Source organism: Apostichopus japonicus, chromosome 5 (genome assembly GCF_037975245.1).
Source record: "Apostichopus japonicus isolate 1M-3 chromosome 5, ASM3797524v1, whole genome shotgun sequence".
Taxonomy (NCBI): Eukaryota; Metazoa; Echinodermata; class Holothuroidea; order Aspidochirotida; family Stichopodidae; genus Apostichopus; species Apostichopus japonicus.
This window is the reverse complement of record NC_092565.1, coordinates 6,960,924-6,985,119: the sequence shown is the minus strand read 5'-3', so window position 1 is coordinate 6,985,119 and position 24,196 is coordinate 6,960,924. Positions and strand designations below refer to the sequence as shown.

At 37.3% G+C, this 24,196-nt stretch overlaps 1 protein-coding gene across 9 annotated transcripts in view; it reads right to left on the bottom strand.

Annotated features, from left to right (window-relative positions):
* Positions 1–840: 840 nt before the first annotated feature.
* The window catches only part of LOC139967455 (regulator of G-protein signaling 12-like), an 87,742-nt gene continuing 64,386 nt past the window's right edge, over positions 841–24,196 (bottom strand). For 7 of the 9 annotated variants that reach the window (XM_071971291.1, XM_071971287.1, XM_071971292.1 and 4 more), the window contains 11 exons: positions 20,944–21,043; positions 20,189–20,236; positions 19,560–19,672; positions 17,989–18,150; positions 17,151–17,171; positions 12,939–13,012; positions 11,977–12,100; positions 11,405–11,495; positions 9,834–9,970; positions 7,464–7,560; positions 841–6,080 (listed from right to left, as the gene is read on the bottom strand). In XM_071971291.1, the coding sequence (XP_071827392.1) occupies positions 5,119–6,080; positions 7,464–7,560; positions 9,834–9,970; positions 11,405–11,495; positions 11,977–12,100; positions 12,939–13,012; positions 17,151–17,171; positions 17,989–18,150; positions 19,560–19,672; positions 20,189–20,236; positions 20,944–21,043 (1,929 nt within the window). In that variant the 3' untranslated portion in view covers positions 841–5,118. The remainder of the gene's footprint in view (positions 6,081–7,463; positions 7,561–9,833; positions 9,971–11,404; positions 11,496–11,976; positions 12,101–12,938; positions 13,013–17,150; positions 17,172–17,988; positions 18,151–19,559; positions 19,673–20,188; positions 20,237–20,943; positions 21,044–24,196) is intronic. The other 2 variants (XM_071971290.1, XM_071971296.1) reach the window with 2 other exon arrangements.

The following is a 24,196-nucleotide window of genomic DNA, read 5'->3' as shown; positions in this document are numbered from 1 at the left end:
TATATATATCAAAAGAGTTCTTTCTTGTTGAGAAATAATTTAAAGAAAAAACATGAATTTAATAAAAGTGTCCTTTGTCGACAAACATTCAAATACTGGAAATTGTGGAACAGATTGCACGGAGTGGGTCCACTCGGTTGGGGTGTTTTGAGGTGTGCTTCCTCAAATCATAAACACAAGTCCCATTTGATCTACGAAGATTGTGCCCAATCCACCCCCCCCCCCCTCCCCCGCCCCATTCCCTCCGCTCTTTCGTTTCTGCTTGATTTTTTGCACAACGTACCGGTCCTTTCAGACAAGCTTGAATAATCCACGAAAACGTAAAACAATGCGTCACCGTATGTGAAAACTTACCAGAAAATAAGACACCAAAGTGTGTTGCCAAACCCATCCTATACGAAACTAATCACTATTGCTTGGCGGAAATGACGCCGACAAATTTAGAGTAGGAGTTATCCCGAACACGGCAGGGAAATTGAGCCCCAGGAGACAGCCACATGCCTCTGACGTCACCATCAGGACATTAAAATTTCTAAAAATCAACTCCAAATTCTAATACGGTTTTAATTAATAAATCTCCAACACTAAACACTTCGAAAGATTGTTTCAAAGATGATGCGAACAATGTTTCAAAATCGTCTGGTCCATTCAGGTGGAAAATGAGGGTGGAGGATTCGGCGGGGGGGGGGGGGTTGTATTCTGTACCTCCATCGGATATGGAAATCGTCTGTAGTCACCAAACATCCGATATTATACATTTTCATGATGGATACATATCCAACTTCTCTCATATCCACACGTCGGCACCGAACACAAATTATGAGATGACAAAAGTTAAAATTCATACACTATCAAGTTTTATTAAATTTTGACCGATTACAACCCGACACTACTATCAGCTCATTTCATATAAATGATAATTTCTTTGTTACAATACTCTATGTACATAAGAAACACCTTTGGTAAAAAAAAAGATAGTAATAAAAGTAACAAAACACAGATGTACTCAATTGCTCAGCAAAATAACTATACGCAGTTAATACAATTTACTTTTCTATTATACTTTATAAAAAAAAAATGTACATATTCAAATATTTTCTCTGAAAAACAAAACAATACACAAAACGTAACATTATTCAATAACAGCCTCGAACATATTAAAAACCACACTCTAAATACGCGATAACGGTCATTCTACAATATAAAAAGCAAATTCGGTGATTTCAAAAGAAGAGATACCCAAATCTATTTGAACGAACAACAAATACGACCCAAAAAGTATGTAGTTCAAGGATAAAGTTACACAAAAGGCAAAAACAAAGATATTTTGCTTTTACGAATTCAATTCATTACATTTGATTCAAATGAGCTTCCAGCCCAAAACCTAAGAATTTATACGATAGAGATTAAGAGTTTAAGAGTGTCCGTTCGCGTTTTTGCTTTGAAATGTCTTTCACACAAACACACGCACTAACAAATACACACTGGACCCCTGTAATCTCTTCTGCTTAATCTATTCTAACACATCGGCAGGTACCCCGTACCCAGTCACGATCTGGAACCGTTCTTTCCTTAAAAGGTTTACCTTAGGCAGAAAATTAACTTTGATATATTGTACTACACCATTACAAAACACTAATTATATCGATCCAGTTTCCCATTAACAGCCGAGGATCAACAATTTCATGTGGCAAGAGGTAGAGCTTTCAATACACAGACCCATTAGGTCAGCGCCTCAAATGACACGTTTATGATGCGTTATTAATTTCATGAGGCAAAATGGTGTTGAATGTGTCCTTCAGGGGGTGTTCTGTCGTCCATATCATGTCATATGAATATTTATTTTGCCCTCAGTTGTTAACATTTATAAAACAATGAATTAACATTAAACGACACTGCCTGTACAGAGGCGCTGACCTCACCATCAATGGAGCCTTAAAGGAGTGTTCCAGCGACTAAACATATTTTAAACGTGGACATCTTGAAAACCAGAAAAGTTGAAAGAACATTACATAAACACTCATTTCATTCCCTCGGACTATAAAATATCGAGACTAAAATTCTGCATAAAAATCATCCTTTAATAAGATGTATTAAATATACATGAGTATGATAATGACATTCTGGGCTACCTGACAAGTGTGAAAGAGATGACGATTTTGGGTATAGTTAAGTTCGTGTATAAAATATTCAAGGCATGATCAACAATTTTTAGTCAGATTAATTCTTAAGGGATGGCAATTCGTTTCCATCAACGACACCGAAGAGACTATATACGAAGCCTAAGGGGGGGGGGATGGGCGGGGTAGCAGGGATTTATTCATGGAAGAGTGGGGGCAGGACAGACCAGACTAGAAACACTACACATCATTAAGAACATGTTTATACATTAGACCTGGTGATGCGAGACGGTAGGCTGGGGGGTGGTAGGGTGGGGGGGTGGTAGGGTGGGGGGAGGTCATACTTCTTCTGACCTCCTCTTCCAGTCCCTGTGTGGATATATTCTCTCTCAACCTTTTCAGAATTAACGGTGCTGTGAACTAGTATTAACACAACTTTGTTGCATCAAAAGTTGGTATTTTGTGCATAAAGCAATATTAACAAGTACGTTGGAAGAAAAAAAAAAATTGGGATTTTCATATAATTTCTTGGATAAAATGCCCCACTGAAATCCGAGAAAACGATTCCTCTTAATTGGGAAATCAAAAGAAACAGCACCTTGCAAACCTTGTAAATTGAGATCACACCCAAGAAATATAATTTGATAAGATACAGATTGTGTGGGCGAGCTGGTGGATCCAGAAGAAGTTGAGAGACCGGATTTCAGGAGGAAAACGGCCACGAGAAGGTTGCTAGGCGGTCAACTTTGGCCGACCAGACAAAATAGAAATATTATGCTGTATGTGTCAAACAAGATTGATTAACAATTTAACAGCTGCAGGTCAAAATGTTGCATGGCACATGTCAGAATAAAACAATTTGACCTTTTTTTTTTTTAATTTTATGAATATCGTTTAACATAAACGTATACTTAAATTTCCTTTGAAATATAGAATATTGTTTAGTAATGATAAACAAACTCCAGACAGATCTTACATTGAACACAGAAAGAAAAAAACCCCAGGAAACTAAACATGTGACATCTAGAATTAAAAAACACAAAATATAAGCTTTGAAACAAGTAAAAGGCGAGACCGGAGAAAATGCCCAAAAAAAAATATCCCGTCGGCTTAAAAATTTGATACTTGTGAAATGTTTTCCATGAAGTTTGGCAAAACTAAAGTGTGACACGAAATATACATAAATCCTTTATTTTTTCACAGAAACCAAAAATTTTCGGCAAAAAACACGAAAATCAAATTAACAGCAAGAGGTAGACAAGGAAGCCTCAGTTAAAACTATTTTTTTTTAAATCTTTTTTTTCCCTCCAAATTTCAAGAATAAAAATATGCCGCTAACACACAAACGTAAGAACAAAAAAGCAAAACATACAAACAAAACCCTGACAAAACAAAGCTAAGCACAAAAGCACTCTCTTATACATAAAGCAAGAAATCAAATCCAACATTAACAGAGATGAGCATTCTGTTTTGCTCATACCCTTGGGTATGTACCAAAAGTAGCCTATTGAGTTGACTGTAATCTGTTTCTTCGAGTGAACAAATATTCACAATGTCAGTTGAAAACCCCATCTCATTAGATTGTTAACTTAATATGGTTGATTGAATACAACCTACTTTGACTGGCTAAACTATCGATTCTTCCATGGACTGGTTCCACGGAAGGTTGTGCTAAGCCTACCGAATATTCTTAAATTTTGGTGTGAGTTTGAAATGGGTGAAGGGGTGTACACAACCCCCACCCCTCCTGCTTCCACACATTCCCCCTGGATACACACCAATGGTGTCTTAACTTGGTCAATTTTAATATTCCTTTCAAAAATTATATGCAAGGCCTTCTTAAATTTGTTGAAGAAATGTAGAAAGTTGCAGTTCACAAAATTTTGATTGTTAAGAAGTTGGTTTTCTTTTGAAGAGTAACATTCCCTGCTCGAAACCCAAACCCCATCTAACAACCACTCTCCTATCCCACTTGGGCAATAATGTGTTTGACTGATCAAATGCTTAGACATTTTCTTCCTGCAATACTGTAAACTGGCTCTAGCTTGTTTACTGGAAGACTTTATGCTAGGTTCGCCAAATGTTGGAAGTGAAAACTATGGGAAGCTCTAACCATGCACACAATAAGTAACCTATCTTTTTTTAAATTTATTTTTCTTTTATTTTCAAATTTATAACATAAGTGGGCACAAATTTTCAAGCTTATTATTACAGAAATGTTGCAGTACTTTCAGGGACCTTTTAAAATCTTTTTCTTTTCAAGTTTTAATAATCTTTTTTTTAATTCTTTTTCCTTACAAAAGTAGCTCAAAAGTAAACCCATTTTCATGCTATCCTATGTTCACACCATACGATGTATTTGTTTGTTTCTTTGACTGCATTAGTACTAAAATTTCTGTTTACTTCCAAATTTTTAAAAATTTGACAGCATAACGAAATCATTCTGTAGCATGTTGGTACACTACAAGCAAAATATAGACAATAACCATTTTTATGGGTGCTTATATGGACTATTATGGTTCACTCTCAATCTTTTTATTTGCTTGTAGACTCAGCTTTTATAGGAATTTTCCCAGACAGGTTAAACTGATGAAAATATTTCAAGAAAATTACCGCTAACTCGCGTTGAAGGGCTGATAAAGTTTATGAATTGAAACCGTGACGAAGGATAAATGACCTTAAAAACAATGCTTTGTTATCATAAACTCTTTATCACTGTAATCGATCAGTTGCAAGAGAATGGATTAATTTGCATAACAAAACACAAGTACAACATTGAGACGAAACACAACAATCGAATTTGTTTAAAACAAAGCAGACTGCTTCCTCGAGAACATGCTTCTTTGTCAAAAACAATAGATAAAAAAAGCAAAGTTGAAAGAAAAAGCTTTTTAAAGTACAAACAAGGGAAACTTAGCGAGCCATTCTGATTGATTCGTTGACACTAGAAGGAACAATATCACCCTGGGGAAGACAAAGGTCTAATTTAAAAGTACTCCTAGACGAAGGTAGCCCTGTGCATCCGTCCGTCTGTTCCTACCACTGTCATCATAGCTTTCTTGGGCGATGGCGGGAGTTTGACGTCGCTAGGAAGTGACGTGGTTCGCCTGGCGGCAGGCTTAGGAGCCACTTGCGGTCTCGGTTTGGCTTTGGGGCGATTCGTCTCCGTGGAAGACTCTTCGTACAGAGTTTTTAAGTGATTGTTGTTACTGTTTCGATAAGATGGCATTTTACTGTCCGATAGCTGATGTCCTCTGTCGTCGCTACTGACCAATGGAGTTGGAGGAGGATATTCTGCCAGTCCTACTTGAAGGGTCACGTCGGGTCCTGGAGTCGGCGGCAGTGGTAAGGTCACCTCGGCCGTGGTCGGAGATGTCAAGGTCACGTCGAGGTCGAAGCCCGGCGATGATGGTTCATACATTTCAGAGTTGATGGACATTCCCGGCGTTTTCGGGTCGAAACCGGCGACGGTTTCGTCCCTCGGAAGATAACTATCCGGCTGGCTGAATTCAGGAATATCGTAGTGCTCGTGGACGGCGCCGTCCCCAAAGCTTCTGGTGGTATTACCCAGAGAGTCCGGGTAACCGCTGCTCCCGAGGGACTCGCCAAAGCTGACGTTTTCCATGCCGTGCAGACCGCCAAACACCGCATCGGCTTCCTCGTGGGAGGGGAGCCTTCCCGACGTGAAGCCCTGAACCGTGGACGGTATCGTCGACCTGGGTGGGGTCGACATGGGCCTGGTGACCTCCATGCCCACCACCTCGGTTAATCTATGTTTCGCCTCCTCATTCCTTTGTTTCCTCTCCGCGTCATTCTCCGTGAACCCCATGGAGCTAGCGGGCCTGTCCTCTGGTGCCGCCCTGGGTAACAAAAAGGCGGGCAGGTCTAAATTCCTGATGGTTAGGCCTCGCTGATCGTCAAGTCTCCTTCGGTTTGCTTTTGCCACAAGCCTGTAAAGATCTGAGAAATTACAATAACCAAAAAAAAAACCACGAGTCAGAATGATGACAGTGTTCATGTCAAAGTAAGCCGAGTTTTTTCATCTCTTGTATAACCAGAAAAATCATTCACCAAAAATTGGGTATTGAGAGATACATTTGAGTGCATCGACCATCGAAAAAATTACACACTCTGTCGCTCTCCGAAAGACCGAAAGAAGGGTTTCTTTTTTGCCGGTGAAAACATAATTTGTCATCAGGGATCTCATATAAAAAACAAGCAAGTACCATCCCACCAATGGGATGGTGATTACTTTGAGCAAACATTTCTAACGGCGCATCTGCACACTGTGTAACGGGACAAATGATAAACTGCACCCAATCAGCTCGGAAGGGATTTTTCATGAGCGATCTTTCTATTACATTTACTAAAGTAAAACAAAACCCTAGACAGTAGACAACTATAAACAAAGTGTCAAACATTCTTTAATACAATTCCCTAGTCCTTTTCTTATCCATACTTTTCTTTATTACATAGAAAACAGAATTGCCATGAGCAAATAAATGTATAGTGTGGCAGTGATACTGCATTGGTTATCATATTCAGTAAACAGCATCAACTAAAAAGAATCAAAATTTTCAAACTCCAAACACTTAAAGAAAAGTGCTAAAAGATTGCAAAAAGGGAATGCACCGTGAAAAATTCTATGACTGGCATGGTCAATGCCGTGAGTTGAATCTACCACCACCGACCAGGAATAATAATAAAAACAAAAGAAGTGCCACCGCCAGCAATTAAAAAAGTAGAAAAATATGAATTGATTATAGAGTGATTATAATAAAAGCGAAGAGAAACATGCATAGATGAACAATTGTGGAACTGTTTACACTTTACTAGGGAGCCATGAGCAAGTTTTATGGTCAATACCTTGATATTACATATAACCTTGACATTATCTACAACATAAGCGTGGTCAAATATTGATAATTTTTGTTAAAAAAAGACCGTATTTTATTATATTTACATCGTTCTGTTTTGATACTCACCCCTTTATCGGAAAGATTGATTGTATTGACATCAACCTTCACATTGTCAAAACCTTATCTCCTTTGAACTTTTATTATCCATTATCCATAGTAACCAATTGACAACTTTGTTAACATTCAAAATGTTACAAAAAAATGATGAATTTGATGTAGGTAAACAGGTCATTGACATGTTTTGGCCAAACATACCTTTATTACCTTTTATTAACAATGAATGCGAAGGGTGCATAACATTACAAGAAGACGTTACGGGTAACCCTGACTATCTGCAAGTTTTATCAGATACAATATTCACAGGGATTTAGATTTGAATCTTACCCTCCGAAAAAACCACGACCCTGGCACCAATGCAACTTACCCTCTGATTCACCGGTCACTCGTAAGTTGCCCCGAGGGTTGTTATTGTTCTCTTGCACACTGGGGGCAGCAGACTCCTCACTGCTGCCAGCTGGAGGCTGTGAACAGAGCGCAATGACCTCATGACACTTTCTTGCCTTATCCCACTTATAACGTGTGATTCCAGACCAGACATTTGGGCACAGATTTCCCGACAAAAGCCCTTTCAATTCACGCCTTTGGTTTTAGCATACATAGTTCATTGTGTGTGTGTGCCACCTCGTTAGTTAACATCAAACAGGTTTCCCACAGAAAGGCAGATTAAAGTCTGAAATGTATATGTGTATCCAGGGGAGGTGGGGTGTGGGCTTGATTAGCCCACTTTTCAACCCCACAAAAACATTTAAAAGTAGTGTATTAGACAACCTTACTGTTTAGTATTTTAGACCTTGGGGAGAATGCTTCCCATACACACCACCCCCATTCCCCCTACATGGGGAGTCAGATTCAATGACCCCAGGGCCACATCCCCTCCTTCATAGAGTCCAGAGAGGACAGGGGTGTTGCTATGCAGATTCAGCTAAGAAAATTATTCATGGCTTTACCAGGACTATCTGTGAGTAAAGGCATCACTTAACTCACTCTGTCAAAATACCAGACTTACAAATTTAAATTAATGTTAATAGGATAGGCTGTAGGTGATGATAGGGTAGGAGCACTTGAAGTAATGTAATGAGTACACCAGATTATGGATTATGTAGGAGGCTTCATTACACTTGGTCTATCAAAACTCATAGCTACCCCTCCATGTGTGAACTCTACTGTGAGAATTCTATATCAAGTTTCCAATCCCAAGGAATTTCATTAAAGCTGCATTCTTGCAATACGTTGTACTACTCTTGTGCAACTTCGACCGGCCGATATAATACTGTGCCCAACACTGCAAGACTGAAACGACCCAACCCAACCTAACCTGAACGGTCCTGCTTCAGATGATCATGGATATTCAGGTATTGTATATCTGTGTTTACAACTACCAGCTGATCGAGAATTAGCCAGTTTTCGGGCCAACAGTTTACCACAGTGTGCAACCACCGTTGTTGATTTTATGCCTGATTGCAGCGTTCTGATTGGCATTTTTAGTTGACAAAGGTAAAAGATGATTTCATGCACCTTTAACAGTCGCTTCCGAAATCAAGAATGTTGCAAATTCAATGCAAACATGCAGCTTCAATGTAATTTGAATACCACCTGTGCTACCATGAAGGGTGTTAGATCAAAATAAATACATCACTTACTCTTAGAAAAAATTATAAAAGGCAAAAGTGCAGGATGAAAGGGATATTCCAGTGGCAGATGATGTGACACTCAGTCAAATGGAAAAAAAAAAAAAATTATTCTGCACTCTTAGTTGAAAATTCTATATCAATGTCTTGTTCCTAACTTTAGATATGGCTGTTTGAATGTAAACTATTTTTTTTTTTTGAACCTGATAAAGATTTGCAGAAAATTTACAGCAATTTGGTTTGCCGATAAAACTCCTGTCCCCGGAATATCACTTTCAACCAGTCACAGAGGAAGAAAGAAAATTCAGTTTTCAATTTCTAATGCTCATGTAGACATTATAGCATCAACACAAAGTTTTGACCAAAGAAAAAAAGGGGAAGGAAGGGGGGGGGGGGAAGGAAGGAGGATTGGAAGGAGACAGAAAGAGTGAAGGGGCCACCCAGAGAGGTAGCACTGTTTATAGGGAGGGTTTGGAGACAAAAGGCTTTTCGACTAAAAAGAGATAAACGTCGTGTAGAGAATCATGCCACTAGGTGCCTATTTAAACACACCCAGTAAATTGTCTACGGTTTCAAACTTGGTCATCAGTACTGCCAACTATCAACTTCAGTTCGGTCAAAAATCTGCCTAAACTTTTCAAAAGTACTTTGCTGGCGGCTCCTGACTCTCCAATCTATCGCCAGATAATTGAGGAGTATTAAAGTATAGGACCTCTAAGAGAGGAAAAGTCGGTATTGAGACTGTATTGATATTAATGCTTGTTCGAGTTTCAATAGATGTGACCATTTTTGGACAATCTAGCATATTTAGTGGCTATCCAGACTACCACTTTTTAAGACAGATCACCTGTTCAAATGGGATCCAAAACAAAATATAATGAAAGACTCGATGAAGCCAGTCAAAATAATCTTTGAATGATGCAAACTATTTTAGTGACCCAGGAAAAGAGGTATGCATGTGAAAAGGTTTAGCGTTAAAAACAATTAAAAACAGAGCTCCAAAGCCTGCCCCTGTGCATTATCCACAAAAAGAGAAAGAAGTACCAGAGGAGGAAAAAAACCCACAGGCAAAGATTGAAGAAGCTAGAAAAAGAGAAGTTGTTTACCTCTTCCAAAGCTGTTTTTTTGCTGGGATCTAACGTTTCATCAGATGTGATCGGTTGCTCTGATTGCGGGCCGGAGTCCACCGACCGGAGCGATTCTTGACCGTTCTCTGTTTTTCCTTTGCGTTTGACATTACCAGCTGTGAAGGAAGCGAAGACCGACATATTTCTCTCGACCATTCTTAAACTTATAGCTGTTAAAAGATAGAGGGCTGGCGGGTTGTCTACAAGTCCAGGAGGGAATTGGTATGTAACTGAAAATAACTGGTTTATTTTCAAAACTTTAAATCCTCTTTTTTCTCTTTTTATTCTATTTTCAGATTATGATATTACTGTTAATTTTGTACTTATTAGACAAAGGATATTTAGAAGAAGTAATTTGGTAGACTTTGAGAGAGTAACAAGCACCAAATCTGAAAAGCTTTGCTCAGTTTTCATTCTCTGCTGCCATCCAAGTTTGGTCTGCAGTTTTTATATTTTTTATTCAAACCTACCAATCAATCCCCCCCCTCCCCCGACCTAACTTACCCGCTTAGTAATTGTAAGATTGTAATTGAAGCAAATTCTGATAATTTAACATTCCAATGTCTAAGAAATACTTCAAAAATACTTGTAATCTAAAGTGATAGAAAGGTCGGCCTCAGGTCAAAATTTTACTTTATACATTACATGTTATCCAGGGGGAAATAATTACAAATATTTTTATGTATTCTCGAAACTAGCCTCCCATCTACCCCGGTTATCTCACCACAGATATTATGGAATCTGAGAACCATCCCACAGATAAATATTGACAGTACGGGAAGTGAGCATATAAGAGGGTATCACGAGTTAAACGTAAAGTCAAGGTGAAGGAGTTAAAGCTGTGTGCTGCAGTTGAGTTGTCTCTTTGACCGAACCATTCAATGATACTCATGCATTTTTATTTGTTCGACTCCATTGGCGTTTTCCAATTCACTTCAAGTTTTGCTTGGCGGGTTTTGTTAATTTCATTTTTAATTTTACAAATTGCTTCCTTGCCCCTTCTTTGTTTTCTTACTATCCTCCTCTTTGATTGTCCCAAATGTATCTTTTGTTTTTTACTTATTCGTTCATCTGCATCTACTCTTTCTGTTCCTTTCTTGTTTACCTCATATCTGTCTTATTTTAATGAGGGCATCTGAAAAAGTCTAGCTCTAACTTACTGAGTCACCTCTCAAATAAAGAATAAAGTTAAAGAAAAACAAAAAAACAAAATAATAAGAACATATGTTTTTTCATTTCTTCACAAAGGTCAGGTTTGTTTGGATAAACAAATCCAGGAAATGGAGCTCTTGTTTTGATTACATTTCTCCGCCTTATTCAACCAGGAAACAGCGATGATACGACAACATACTCTTATACATTTCCTCTAGACTTTCTTAGAAATTTTTTCAACTAATTTCAGAGATTTTTTCGTATAACTGGAATTGTAAAAGAAAGGAAAGTGTTTATCTTGTTTCATTCTGTCAACGTTCACGTTTCAAGGATCAAATTTTTGAAACTGAAATCATGAAAGTTGCATGTCGAGAATTAGCAACTAGTCCCTAACTCACCGCTGTACTGTTCCAGGGTTTCGATCATTATTCTTTGATTGTCCAAGGTGGCTACTGAAATTTCTAAATCTAACGGAATTGGTGAATTACACTGTGGGAGAAAATAATATAAAATAAAATAAAAATCATAAAGAAATAAAGAAACAGAATAAGGCACAAACCAAGGAGTATCAAGTCTGGAAAATTAAAACAAAGAGGTAAGAATGAACAATTTTTGAAGATGATATGTATGTTTAAAAATAGTGAATATGAGCTTAAAGATCATTTGGAAGGTCATTCCCACTCCTTCGTCTCACCCCCCCCCCGCCCCCTCCCCTGCACTCTGTGGATAAAGACTTACATGTACCACAAACAAATAAACAAAACCGTTTTTAGCTGAAATCACAAAATCTGACAATTTTTTTGTTGATATTTGCCATATAAACTGCTGCAAGGACTGTGGCAATTTTTTATACCTATAGATGCAGAAATTTTTGCAGCCAATTTTTGGTTTTTAAGCAATCACTAGAATATCCCTTTTAATATAAATGCCCCTCCCCCCCCAAAAAAAACTCCTCTTTCTATCGACCTACCAGATGGATGACGAGATCGTCTAGTTGTAACTCATACTTGTGCGTGACCGGACGGAGGACTTCGATAAGTTTCTTTGTTGGCTTCGACTTGACTCCAATCAATCTCTTATTTGGCAGCTCAATTCTATTTGGAGAAAGAACCAAAAATATTAAAATCTATATCTGGAAATTGCAGCTCACCTACTGTACAGTCCAGTATAAGGCACAGTGTCAACAAGTATGTTGCAAGAGGGGTGAGGGGAGGTGGGTGGTGGGCTGCATAGGGGTTAAAAGTTTTGCATAACAGACGATGCTGCTGCTGGTGTGCTGAGATAATATATTTTGTTTGATATTGGTTCAGCCTAGCTGCAGGGGATATGCAGCTACTGCAGCTTGTCTCGACAAGTTGTCTAATTCACACCTGACGTCTATCAAAGCTCCTTTGTAGTTAATCATTTATTAGACAGATTTCTCTTCTTCCGTCCCGTTTTATCCCAATAACCGTCCAGCCCATCATGTCCCAACAACCTTCCGTCCAGCTATGTCCCAACAACCTTCCGTCCCATTAAATCCCAACAACCTTCCGTCCAGTTATGTCCCAACAACCTTCCATCCAGTTATGTCCCAACAACCTTCCATCCAGTTATATCCCAACAACCTTCCGTCCAGTTTTGTCCCAACAACCTACCGTCCAGTTATGTCCCAACAACCTTCCGTCCAGTTTTGTCCCAACAACCTTCCGTCCAGTTATGTCCCAACAACCTTCCGTCCCATTAAATCCCAACAACCTTCCGTCTTGTTATATCCCAACAACCTTCCGTCACTTTCTGTCAATATAACATTCCTTTTACTGTATATATACTTTTGGAATTCTCTGTACCTTTTCTCCCCCCCGTCAATTCCACTCCCTGGAGCAATGTAAATTGAGAATCTCTGAAGACAAAATGAATCTAATATTATATTTTTTCTTTCATTTTACTTACTTGAATACGATCCTCCTTTCGATCATTATGTCTTGACCAGCTAAGGCGCTGATATCTCGATGGAAATCGACCAGCTGTGACGAGAACATGATAAAAAAAATAAAAAACTGATAGAGACAGAGGATGTATGATAATGACAATCAAAATCTAGGTTTACATCCGCTGGCAAACATCTTTATCTTAATTAAAACTTAAACAACCCTTTAGAAAACAATGTATGCAAACAGGACACTTTGTTAGAAATTTCTTTGAAAAAGTTTTCTAAATATTTTTTTTTCGAACCCTGGAGAATTTTTCTCAAAGTTGCAAAAATAACAGGATAAGTCATCTTTATTCACTCAAGTGGCTTGGCTTGTTTACCAGATTAAAATTTAAAAAATTTTAACAGTTATTCTGGCACTGACATTGAAAATCCTACGAACAACAGCAAATAAATTTTTGGTTAAGAACCGAATTCAAACTGGTGCCCTCAGGAGAACAAGCCCCGCAATCTTCCAATTGAGCTGTATGCAGTCCTTATTTGTTGGTGATCGTAACCCTCCGGGTTGAAAGGCACAGGGCATAGGGCTGGTAACTTGAGGACAGACAATGGCACTGTCAAATTTTGTTTTTGCTCCTTTCCATTGTTTATAATGTCCACGTAGGTTTTTCCATTGTTTATTTACTCATATATCACGATCATATTCATATGAACTTAAATATTGCATTTTTTCCCAGCAGGTTTACAATTTTATCTTTTTTTCAAAACGGCTGAAACACCAGATGGTTTATGAACTGCAATGGATATATATATGTGAAAGAATGAAGTAATGAAGAAAAAATTGCCACCACCAATGACCTTTGAGGAGATTAACGTGCATAACTGTAAAGTTGTGTACATTTGATTGACACAGTAAAATGGCAGACATGTTTCCGACACCAAAACGAAGCGATTCCCTCACGAAATCGAAAGATCTGATCCATTCGGTTGATCGACCTGTGACACAGTTCTCTTTCACCGGGACCCACCGGCACTGGATTTAGTTCGTCAGTTTCTCTAACTTTGCAGAGAATAATATAACACAATAATGGATTCACCCACTTTCCAGAGCAATGACCCACTTTTCAAAGATAAACCACCCCCACCCACCCACTCATCAAAGTGCAACCACCCACATGCAACAGTCATCCACAAACTTGTCTCAAAAGACATACAGGTGTTCTTTTTTATAAAAGAGAATTCACCCACTCTTTCAAACCTGAATTCACCCACTTTTACACATATCCATGCACTTTGCACCTTATGAACATTTGAAGCAAGGGAAAGACCACTCTCGACGGTACTTAAACAAATTTAAAACATGCTGACACATAATGCAGACAACCAGAGGGACATATTTCACCAAAAAGGAACACCAAAGGTGGAAGAAAAAGACACGTTTATATTTCATGCATCAGGGGATACTGACATTAGAAGCTTTTTAATTAACATTAGCTCACACAATGTTGTATGTATTATTTTTAATAATGCCATTAGTGTACACACTGTTCAAATATAGATTGATGGCTTTCAGAAACTACGTCGGCACGTATCAACGCAACCGATTAGCTGATCTCGCCTGACATGTGTCGTTCTATCAGTCAGGATTTTCAACGCTGTTTAACGACAGTCAAAAACAATATATTGATGTTTTCTTCATATTACCCTCACAAATGTGTAAACGAAACCAGTTGGAAAGGTTTAGTATTTCAAATGGATTAGTTGACAGATTGATTGTATTGCAAATGTGATGTAATATGATCAGTCACTATCATTGTTAACCGTTTTCCTCTTTTCTAGTCTTCTTCATATTTATGTTATTTTCCTGCTGTACTGTGTTATGTTTATTCTGTGTACTGATATGAAACTAAATCTTTGAAAAGTTGAATTGAATCGCATTTAACGGAAAGAGGAAGATATGAATTCAAAGCGATGCATTCGTGGACTTAAATATTCGCTGTTTAATGAATCGCCCGCTAGATTTAAGGAAGCATGAAAGAATAAATGAATACCGCCCTCAGACCACTTCTACATCACCGACGTTTGCGCTGATGTGTCGTTCGCGACATTTGTGGTGTAACTTTTAACATTCAACCCGGTGGTGATGTTTCAAATGTCAAACATTAACCCATGTATGATTCATGTTACGGTTTTCGACAGCAATCCGTCGTTCTAGTTTACATTTTGATCCGGGGTGTGTACACTGATCGCACTACGTCGCAGGCAGACATTCAATTTAGTCGAGATGATGTATTTATTTAATAACGGGCTATCTAGGTACAAATAATTGATAACACTGTTGACTCTGACGGGCGATATGCAAATAGGTTCGCAGCTACAGATGGTGACTGTGACGTCAATCCCGTCCGTCACTCGCAGAGAAACAACCAGAGGAATGTTTTACGGGAGAAACAAATTTGAATGTGCTTCTATCATTTTCCCGGAGAAATTCGCAGTCTCATATCTATCGTTATCAATGATTAACCTCGCATACGTCACGACTCAATTTTGACGTTGATACGCCAACGATTTACGAAAGTATTTATTCCAAACTTAAAAGCAGCTGGTTACATATCCTCGGCAAAAGTTTTAACATTTTTTTGGCCCTTAATAATATCTCTTCTTTAAAGAAATTTGCTCTGCAAGAAATTGGCACAGTGAACTTTTATCACATATATCTCAAATGTCAACAACTAATCACTTTCTGTCATTGGGTAGGGATCGATGCCCATGAACTAGAACAAAATTTGGAAAAGGATTTCCTGAGGTTTTGTTATTTTTCATTTGCTAAATCATGACTAAGGTATAATGTAGTTTGCAATAATCTTGTCAAGAAAACACAACATATGAGACCCAAACTAGACAAGTGGTACCCTTTTTTTTCAATTTTTTTTTTCTTTTCATATAGTAGAAAAGATTCTATTCATGATTACATGATCCACAAAGATAACCCTAGTACCAGACAGGAATGAATCAGAGACGCTCCCAAGTACCAAGTACAGCAGATTTAAGAATAGAGAATATGCCCAAAAAAAAGGAGTCGACGTGGCAAGTTTTCATGCTAGGGTAGACAAAACTGACAACAGTGTAATCGCACAAATTTCAAATGAGATCGTTCATTTTCGGTCAGACTTTACAACTTTTCACACTCGAGTGCACACTTATACTGTCACACCTACTGTATAAGCCCAAAATTGCTTGTTTTTGTTCTAAATGGCCAAATTTTCACCTTTCTCACACTTAAAGGGAACAAATATTTAATTCATATCTTGTAGGTTTACATTAATATGGGGAATCATTGTATAGATATATGTAAAATTGTAGTGGTCTATTCAAGCTTGCAAAGTAAAAGCTTGTATCCCATTTAACATCCCATTGTTAGGCCTGCAATTTAGGTTTGAAAGCAATACAGAGATATGTCCAAAATATTTCATAGAGCCCTTTAAGTTTTCCAAGTGCACATGGATGATGCCATGCGTGCCCTTTCATGAGGTCTGGTACACACAAAGTCTGGAAAGAACCGTGCGATGTATGGTGTCTCAAAATCATTGGTCATTCCATTTATATTATTGGCATAGTTGAATCCATCATTTCATTCTACATTTAGGTTTTCGCACATTGCAATGTATATTTTTTAAGTCATTATTCAAATGAAGTGAAAGCACTCCTATCCACATTCATAACACTGTTGTATACATCCCGCCATGAATATGCATATATGGAAAGCCTGTTGTGTAATAGGATTTCATGCAAAGCACTGACACATGATGATATCATTGGTTATAAAAGCAGTTTACCTCATGAACATGAACCCCTCCTCCCCACACATCACTCCCTCCCACATTCCATTCCATTCCCTCCCCCACCCCCCCCCATTTCCTCATCCCATCAACTGTTACGTTTTGCCTCGGTTTGTAAAGTGATATATATGGCCAAAATAAAATGATAACAATGATAGGTTGTAAGTGCGTACAGTATATGTCACCACCAGAAATGTAATAATATTTAGTATTAATATTAAGAACCATGTTTGCCCTGATCCCACAAGTTATTTCATTTGCTAATGAATATGTATGATCCTGATTAATTTGGCCAATGAATATAGATCACTGTGGGGTGTATTATATAAAGCCATGCAAAGTGAAATATTTGATTCGCTCATGCAGAGATCTAATAGAGCTGTAAAACAATACCTTTTCTTTGAAGACCAACCCCTGTGCAAAATCATAAAGTAATAAAACGTGGAAGTAATTTCATATGTTTTTTTTTTGTATGGAAGAAAAGAGAAGAGTAAGAACATGGTGTTTTTTACAAAAAAAGTCGCATATCTAACTAAAAACTTGAACTTTACTGAACTTTACTGGACTAAACTTTGTCCAACTTTGCAGCTTGGATATCACATTTTTGAAGAGTGGAACTGTGATTCATGCTTCATGTTTGCACGATGACATTTCAAACAATACTTCTTGGTACGCCAAACTACCCAAAAGTGAGCATTTCATATAATGTTCTTTCTCCTTTTTTCCATGCATTATAAGCTTTTCATAAATGTTAATGTTTTGCAGATGCAGCCTTTTCTAAGTCTAAGTTAGAACATAAAAAAAAAAAATCAACATTATATTATCCAAAACTATGATTTGGACTGCATATAAATATTATTATGCCATTGGAAGGCTAAATATATAAACTAATATAAACAACTCTTAGAGCAGTTGTATTAATTCCTTATTTGTCTAATATCTAACTTTGAATTCTACCATATAAAAATCTTTAACTCAACTCCAAAATTTGAAAAAACAGAGAGAGGGAGATTCATATTTGGGTCTGTCATGTCATGTGAAGACATAAATATTGACATTTTGATGGATAAAGCCTAGTCATTAACATAATGCGCGTTATAAGAGAAGATGAACCATTTAATTAAACAGATCTTGCAGAGATCAAGACCCTGATTAATTATAAAGTTCAAGCATACAAAGAGAAATTGTTTTCATTGAATAATTTATGTTGATTTTTTCATTTCAGACTAACCCCTTTGGTTGACTTGATGAAGATTTCAGCTGCTGTCTGGGTTAGACCGTGTTCCTCGCAGAGGGGCAAGAGGACCTCCCCGATGCTCTTCTCGCTGTCGGTCTTGACCACGATGGTGACATCATTTGGGAGAGTCACCATGCAGTGAGACCTCTGTTGCATCTGTTTGGAATTCAAAGAAGAAATGCTTAAGTTGTTAGCTAAATTTTGATACTTAGGCTTCTTCCCTATCACAGTAAGTCATAGTTGCCTAAAATGTGTTATTTTGGGTTATTGGAAATGTAGATGCCAAACATGAATAGCTTGCCATGAAGGTCTCATGGTACAGACTATTACAGGAAAATATGGAAACACAGTGATTGGCTGGGTGAGTGGGTGAGGGATGGAAGAGTTGAAAGGGGAGGGGGGAGGGTCAAGGGGGCGCCTCAGATTAGCAAAATGGTTTTGATCGATGTCTCGATGCAACCACTGTTTAAGTATGGCTACAAGGAATTTTCTCCTGACAAGATATCGCTACAAAGCAGTTTCTCCTGACAAGTATAATGAGCAAAGCACAACCAAAACTTTGTTTAGTCCGCAGTTTAAATGTCTTCCACTCAAATGACAGCATTTATACTGATACAAATTTAGAGTTATTGACAAGATTCATGACTTTTCAGGCCTGAAAGCGGCTTCTCTTGTTACGAGTTCATTCTGGAAATATTATCAAGGCCAATGTAATCCTGTATCAATTTTGTGCCTACGCCACAACAACAAGCCGCATGAAGACCACACATGTATACACCTACTGAGTGGTTTTACTTTTAAATGAGTTTTAGCTAATTTCAGAATATTCTGTGACTTCTTTTCAGGCCGCCTGGAAATTGCTAATTTTTGTGTGAAATTTTCATAACCATTTCAAGATTATTTACAGCCTGTTTTTTATCCTGTAAAAAGCTTGTAAAAACTTTACAACTAAACTGCATCACATTTTGTTTTGGTAATTGGAGAAACCATAATGACTTTTCCAGGACTGTAGGAAGGCTTCTTTCAAGTTAACCATGGTAACTGCAAGATTTCGGTGATGACAAAAACCTTGAACAAACAATTACACATTCGATAACCCACGAACACACGTATACACTGGCATTTTACATATTACTGACAGCGGACTTGTGGGCAGATCCTACTTTTACAGTATTCTAGGCAGAGATACCCATTGTCAAAGTACTCACCATTGTGGAGTTCTACTGGTACTCGGGAGCATTTTGAATAGCAGTATAGACACTGATGCAAAATTAAAAGTAGTGTAGGAACTAATGGAAAATTATGAACTTGTACTCCGGCTGTGAGAGTTGTACTCCTATTGGTACTCAAGCTACGGGCATATCTACTAGTACTCGTACTTGGGGGCATTTTGTAAAGTAGTGTAGGAACTAATGTAAAAATTAAGTACTCCCACTCTAGCTCAGAACATTGTACTCAAACTAATTGGAATTCTATTTGTACTCGTACTCATGCTGTTGTACTCCCTACTACATGTCCAACTGACAGGTATGCATTCCGTGGTACTCGTTTTTGTCACTGCTTACCTCTTTGACCCGAGGGGCATTTTGGACCCCTCTTATGAGGTGGGTGTCTGACTGCGAAACATGAAGCTGGGTTGGTATGATAGGTTGTGGACTGGTGATATAAAACTGTGTTCCTGTACAAACGAAAGAAAATACAACATTATTGATATTATTTTATTTATTAGTTTTTTTTGGCTTGATTACAAGGATAGTCAGTCTATGGACTAAAAAAAATCTTTGAAGATGTACATTGCAATTTTCATTCACAATACCGAGAGTATTTTTTGGGAATCTCAAATATGCTTCACAAAATGTGCACACTCCAACACTCACCTTAGGTTGGATATTTATGAATGACAAGCTAACCTGTCTCCTCACAAAAGCTGCACACTAGATCTATACTGTGTTTTACCCATTTTCTCGTTCTACCAAGAGCTCTAACCAAGGCAGAGCAGGAGTGTAGTTGTTGTGATGACAAAATACCAAATTAATTCTCGAGTTTCTTTCAGTCCATAGATTATCCTTGTAAATCAAGCTTTTAACAGGATCATCTAGGATCAAGGATGTTTAGAATGTTTCTTTCTCATCAGACACAATACATTAATCCATATAAATATATATATTTTTTTCTTCAAAAAAGGACTTTCTACCTTTACTACTAGAATCCCTCTGTGAGCCAGGTCTTTTACCCGTAATACCTTCAAAGAAGGAGAAAAGAATATGGACGTTATTGGCATGCACAAAAGATAGCAGAAACAATGACAACGTAATAAAAGAAAAAATAATACAGAATTATTCACTCATATAACTAAGTTTTGTATAAAATCAAGACTTGCCAAAAAAAAAGAAGGAAAAAAAAATGAGTTTTTCATAAAGATTGATTCTTACAAAATTATTTTATAAGTTTATCGTGTGACCACTATCTTTTGGGTACAGTTTCCTTGCCTCACAAAACATATGGAACAGGCAAGCAATTAGCTTAGTGACTTGTCTATACCAGCAAATTATGATACAGTTTGTTGCAATTTTTAAACCAAGATTAAGCTAATCCTACATATATCTGCTGTGAACGTGTTTGCGTGTGTGAACAATTGAAGGCGACAACAGGCCTAGGAATTTATGGAGATATATATATGATACTTGTTTTGAAACAGATAATCTTTCGGCCGAACTGATTGATTATCTCCAGTCATTGTGAAAGCATGAATTATGAGGAACAAACAGTTTCGTTTATTGTCTTCCACGGTCCTTTGCACACAGGGGGAGCGAAATAGTATCCTGGCAACAAAAAGAAGTTAGTCATAGGATATGTAGGCTTTCTTCTAGGCTTTAATGCAAAGATAAAATGGATGGTGGAAAGAAATATATCGGTCAGACTGGGCTAATTGTTCTGTTTTATACTAACCTTTGAACCACTGGATACCTGGGATACGTGGCTGGTTCTTTTTCTCTTCCGACAGCTGCCGCTGCGGTGACTCTGGCCTTTCTGCCTCTCGGGATTGAGGCTATGGAAAGAGAGTAAAGACATCTCAAGTTAGTCTACGTTTCCTCTGCGTCTACCATATAGAGAAAAACCAAATGCCCTCGAGACAACCGCCCCCCCTCCCCCCCTCCCCCAACCAAAATTTAAAAAAAAAACTCTTTTTCACTAGAACATGAAATCTGAAAGGCTTCAACAATCTTAAAAAAATTTTGTAAACAATTTAAAGGTATTTCAAAATTTTAGTTTTTAACATTTTTTGATATTTTTGATAAGCTTTGGTGAATTGAGGACTACCTACTTCTTCCTTTCTTCTTTCCTTTCCCAGTCCCCCCTTCTCTCCCCCACCCTCATATCACACTTCGAATTCACTTGACACCCCTTTAAAGGACTGATACAATTGATTAAAGGTAGATCCTTAGTCTTTACAGATACATTGAACAGGCCATACCAAGCAGCCCTGCAGTTGTTTACCGTGCAAGCTGTTTTTTTATCCCAAACTGAAACGCATTTTATATTTTGTTTTGCTAAATTGTTTAGTTAAGCATTGACCATAAATATATATATATATATATAGATGCACTTTGTAGCTGAAAATCTTTACTTTAACACACAAATCTTTGTAATTACAAGGTGAACGCTTTTTTTTATTAATCATGATGAAAAATGGAAAAATATAATAAATTGGCTGTGCTAAAGTATACCCAAATATCACGAAGATGTAATGATGTACCAGGAAGGTTGAAAATTTGGCATAATATTCCAAGTTCTTGCCAAACACTAAAAAGTTCAACCAAATATTGTGAGATGCATAATTTTCCTGTTTCCCATTACTGGTGTATTTAGCTAGCCAATAAGGAGCAGTCAAATGGATTTGTGTGTTTGCAGACATTTTACCTTCATTGAAATCTTAAACTTTGTAATCCTAATTTTAAACTATAAACTTTTTATAAGCTTTGGCTAACTTTGCCAGAAACCCGATGACAAAAGTAAGAGAGCTGTTTTAATGATCATATGCATTAATTACTAAAAGAATTAACCACCAATTTACTTGTGGTCTGTTTACACAAAAAACAACAACAAAAAAACATCTGAAAAATTAAGCTGAAAATGCAGTTATATTTACAAAGGAAACAGCATAGAAAACATAAATATAATTGATTAGGACAATAATGTGATGTGACCTTTCACCTCACAGAAACACAAATAAACTGGAGAGCAAAACAACCTGTCAGGCACATTACAGTTGATATTCCAAATGAATAAACTTTCTCAAAAAATAATCTTCCAAATCTTATTTTAATGTGGTAAGTATCTTTATAAGCCTCAAGACGTCTCGTTCTTTTACCGAATCAGTAAACAAAGTCCATCTGCTTTGCCGAGTACAAGAAGTGGGAAAAGGAAACTGAGTAAACAAACAATAACAAGCCTTAAAGAAAAGTACTTTGCTGAAGTCAAACAATAAATGAGAGAAATTAATATTCCGTAGAAATAGCTAAAAGAGTAAAAAGTTCTACAAAGTCCCCTCCATGGAAAATTGTAGATCTTTATTATTAAAATTACATATATATACAAACATATACACATACATACATACATACATAAATAGATACATACACGCACACATACACGCATACATACATATACAAAACGAAACAGAAATTGTTGGAAAACTTTTATAAAACAAAAAGTCCAAACAAGTGAATGAAAAGACAAAGAAGTGCAATGTAAAACAGACATGAAAGAGAATAAAGTGATAAATGAAAGACAAAAAACACAAAAAAATTGCAGGCTTGCATGTGCTAAAGTTAAGATATGAAATGTGAATAGGTTTGATTTGGAGTATGCTAAACGTCATCAGTATATATATATATGCCCAAATTTTAGCTTGTTAAAAAATGTTGTTAATGAAGTGCCCACAGCCCCGTGACCCCCCACATCTTACAGTCTTCAAACCTAGTGGGTTGTGGAAGGTTTATATAATCCCATTATAGTTATCTCTAAATCTCCAACACGACAAACTATCCAGTCTATGTTTTTTTTTTTTGCCTCTGATGAACAACCATCCTGGAAGGTTACATATGTCAAGCAGCTCTAAATTATATTGACATTGCATTTGATCAATATCGTAAAACTCTTCGACGCATCAATTCTGAAAACTATCGATGCAATTTAACCAGACTTCATGTGTACAGACTGACTGTATGCAAGTCGTCCGATGTACAGAGAACAATCAACGTAAGAGAAACATGCTTTTTTACCGACGCTCATCGGTGGAAGAGACAAAAAAAAACAAGAAATACTTGTCACGTAAAACGCAGCTGTACAAGGAAGTACTCAATTTCACGAACAAACCTCAAAAAATGACCAATTAAATCTGACGTGGATTATTGCTGCCGTATAAAGTGATCGTAAGAGGCTAGATTAAAACGGTGACACGAGTTAGTTCTGAAACAGAGCCACCGTCAGGAAAAAAAATTTGAGCCGAGGTCCCTGCATGTTGGATCAGCAGATTTTTTTTTAAATTCTCAATTCTCGGCAAAAGGGGAAGGAAGTGAAGGGACTACAGCCGAGACAAGCGATTGCTCCTTTTACGGTTTCTTTATAAATTAAATGCCAGCTGTTTATATGTCACAGTCTGATTGTAATCTAACCTTTCCAAAATCCAACAATGTCCGACGACGGCATCCTGAAGTGAGAATCTGTAGTCGGGGTCAACCCTAGCAGGCTGTAAACTTCCTCGTTAGACACAATGTAAACGTATATATGCAAAGTTGTGATTGTGCGAGTGTGATTCGGGGCAATCTGGGAGTGTCTCTCGCTATCTCATATTGACAAAGCTGTTGTGACAACTACAACTTTCGGTTTATTACTCTTTCTGTTTTGAGCTTTGAAGTTCCTTTTCCAAAAGTGAAACTTTTTCTTCATTTTTTTTTATTTTTCCTTTCTATATTTTTTATTTTTCCTTTCTATATATCTCTTTTTAATATTTATAAGAACTTTTAAATCACAATGTTTGTGTCGATTCATCATGTGATTTGTGCTGCTGAGAGTATGAAATCATGTTATCCTGTTACCAGAGATTTAGAATTAACGGTTAAGGTCGGCAAAATTTACAAAACAACGTTTTTTGTATTTAGACTTTTCCATATTAAAATGAAAGTTAAAAAGTCGCTTA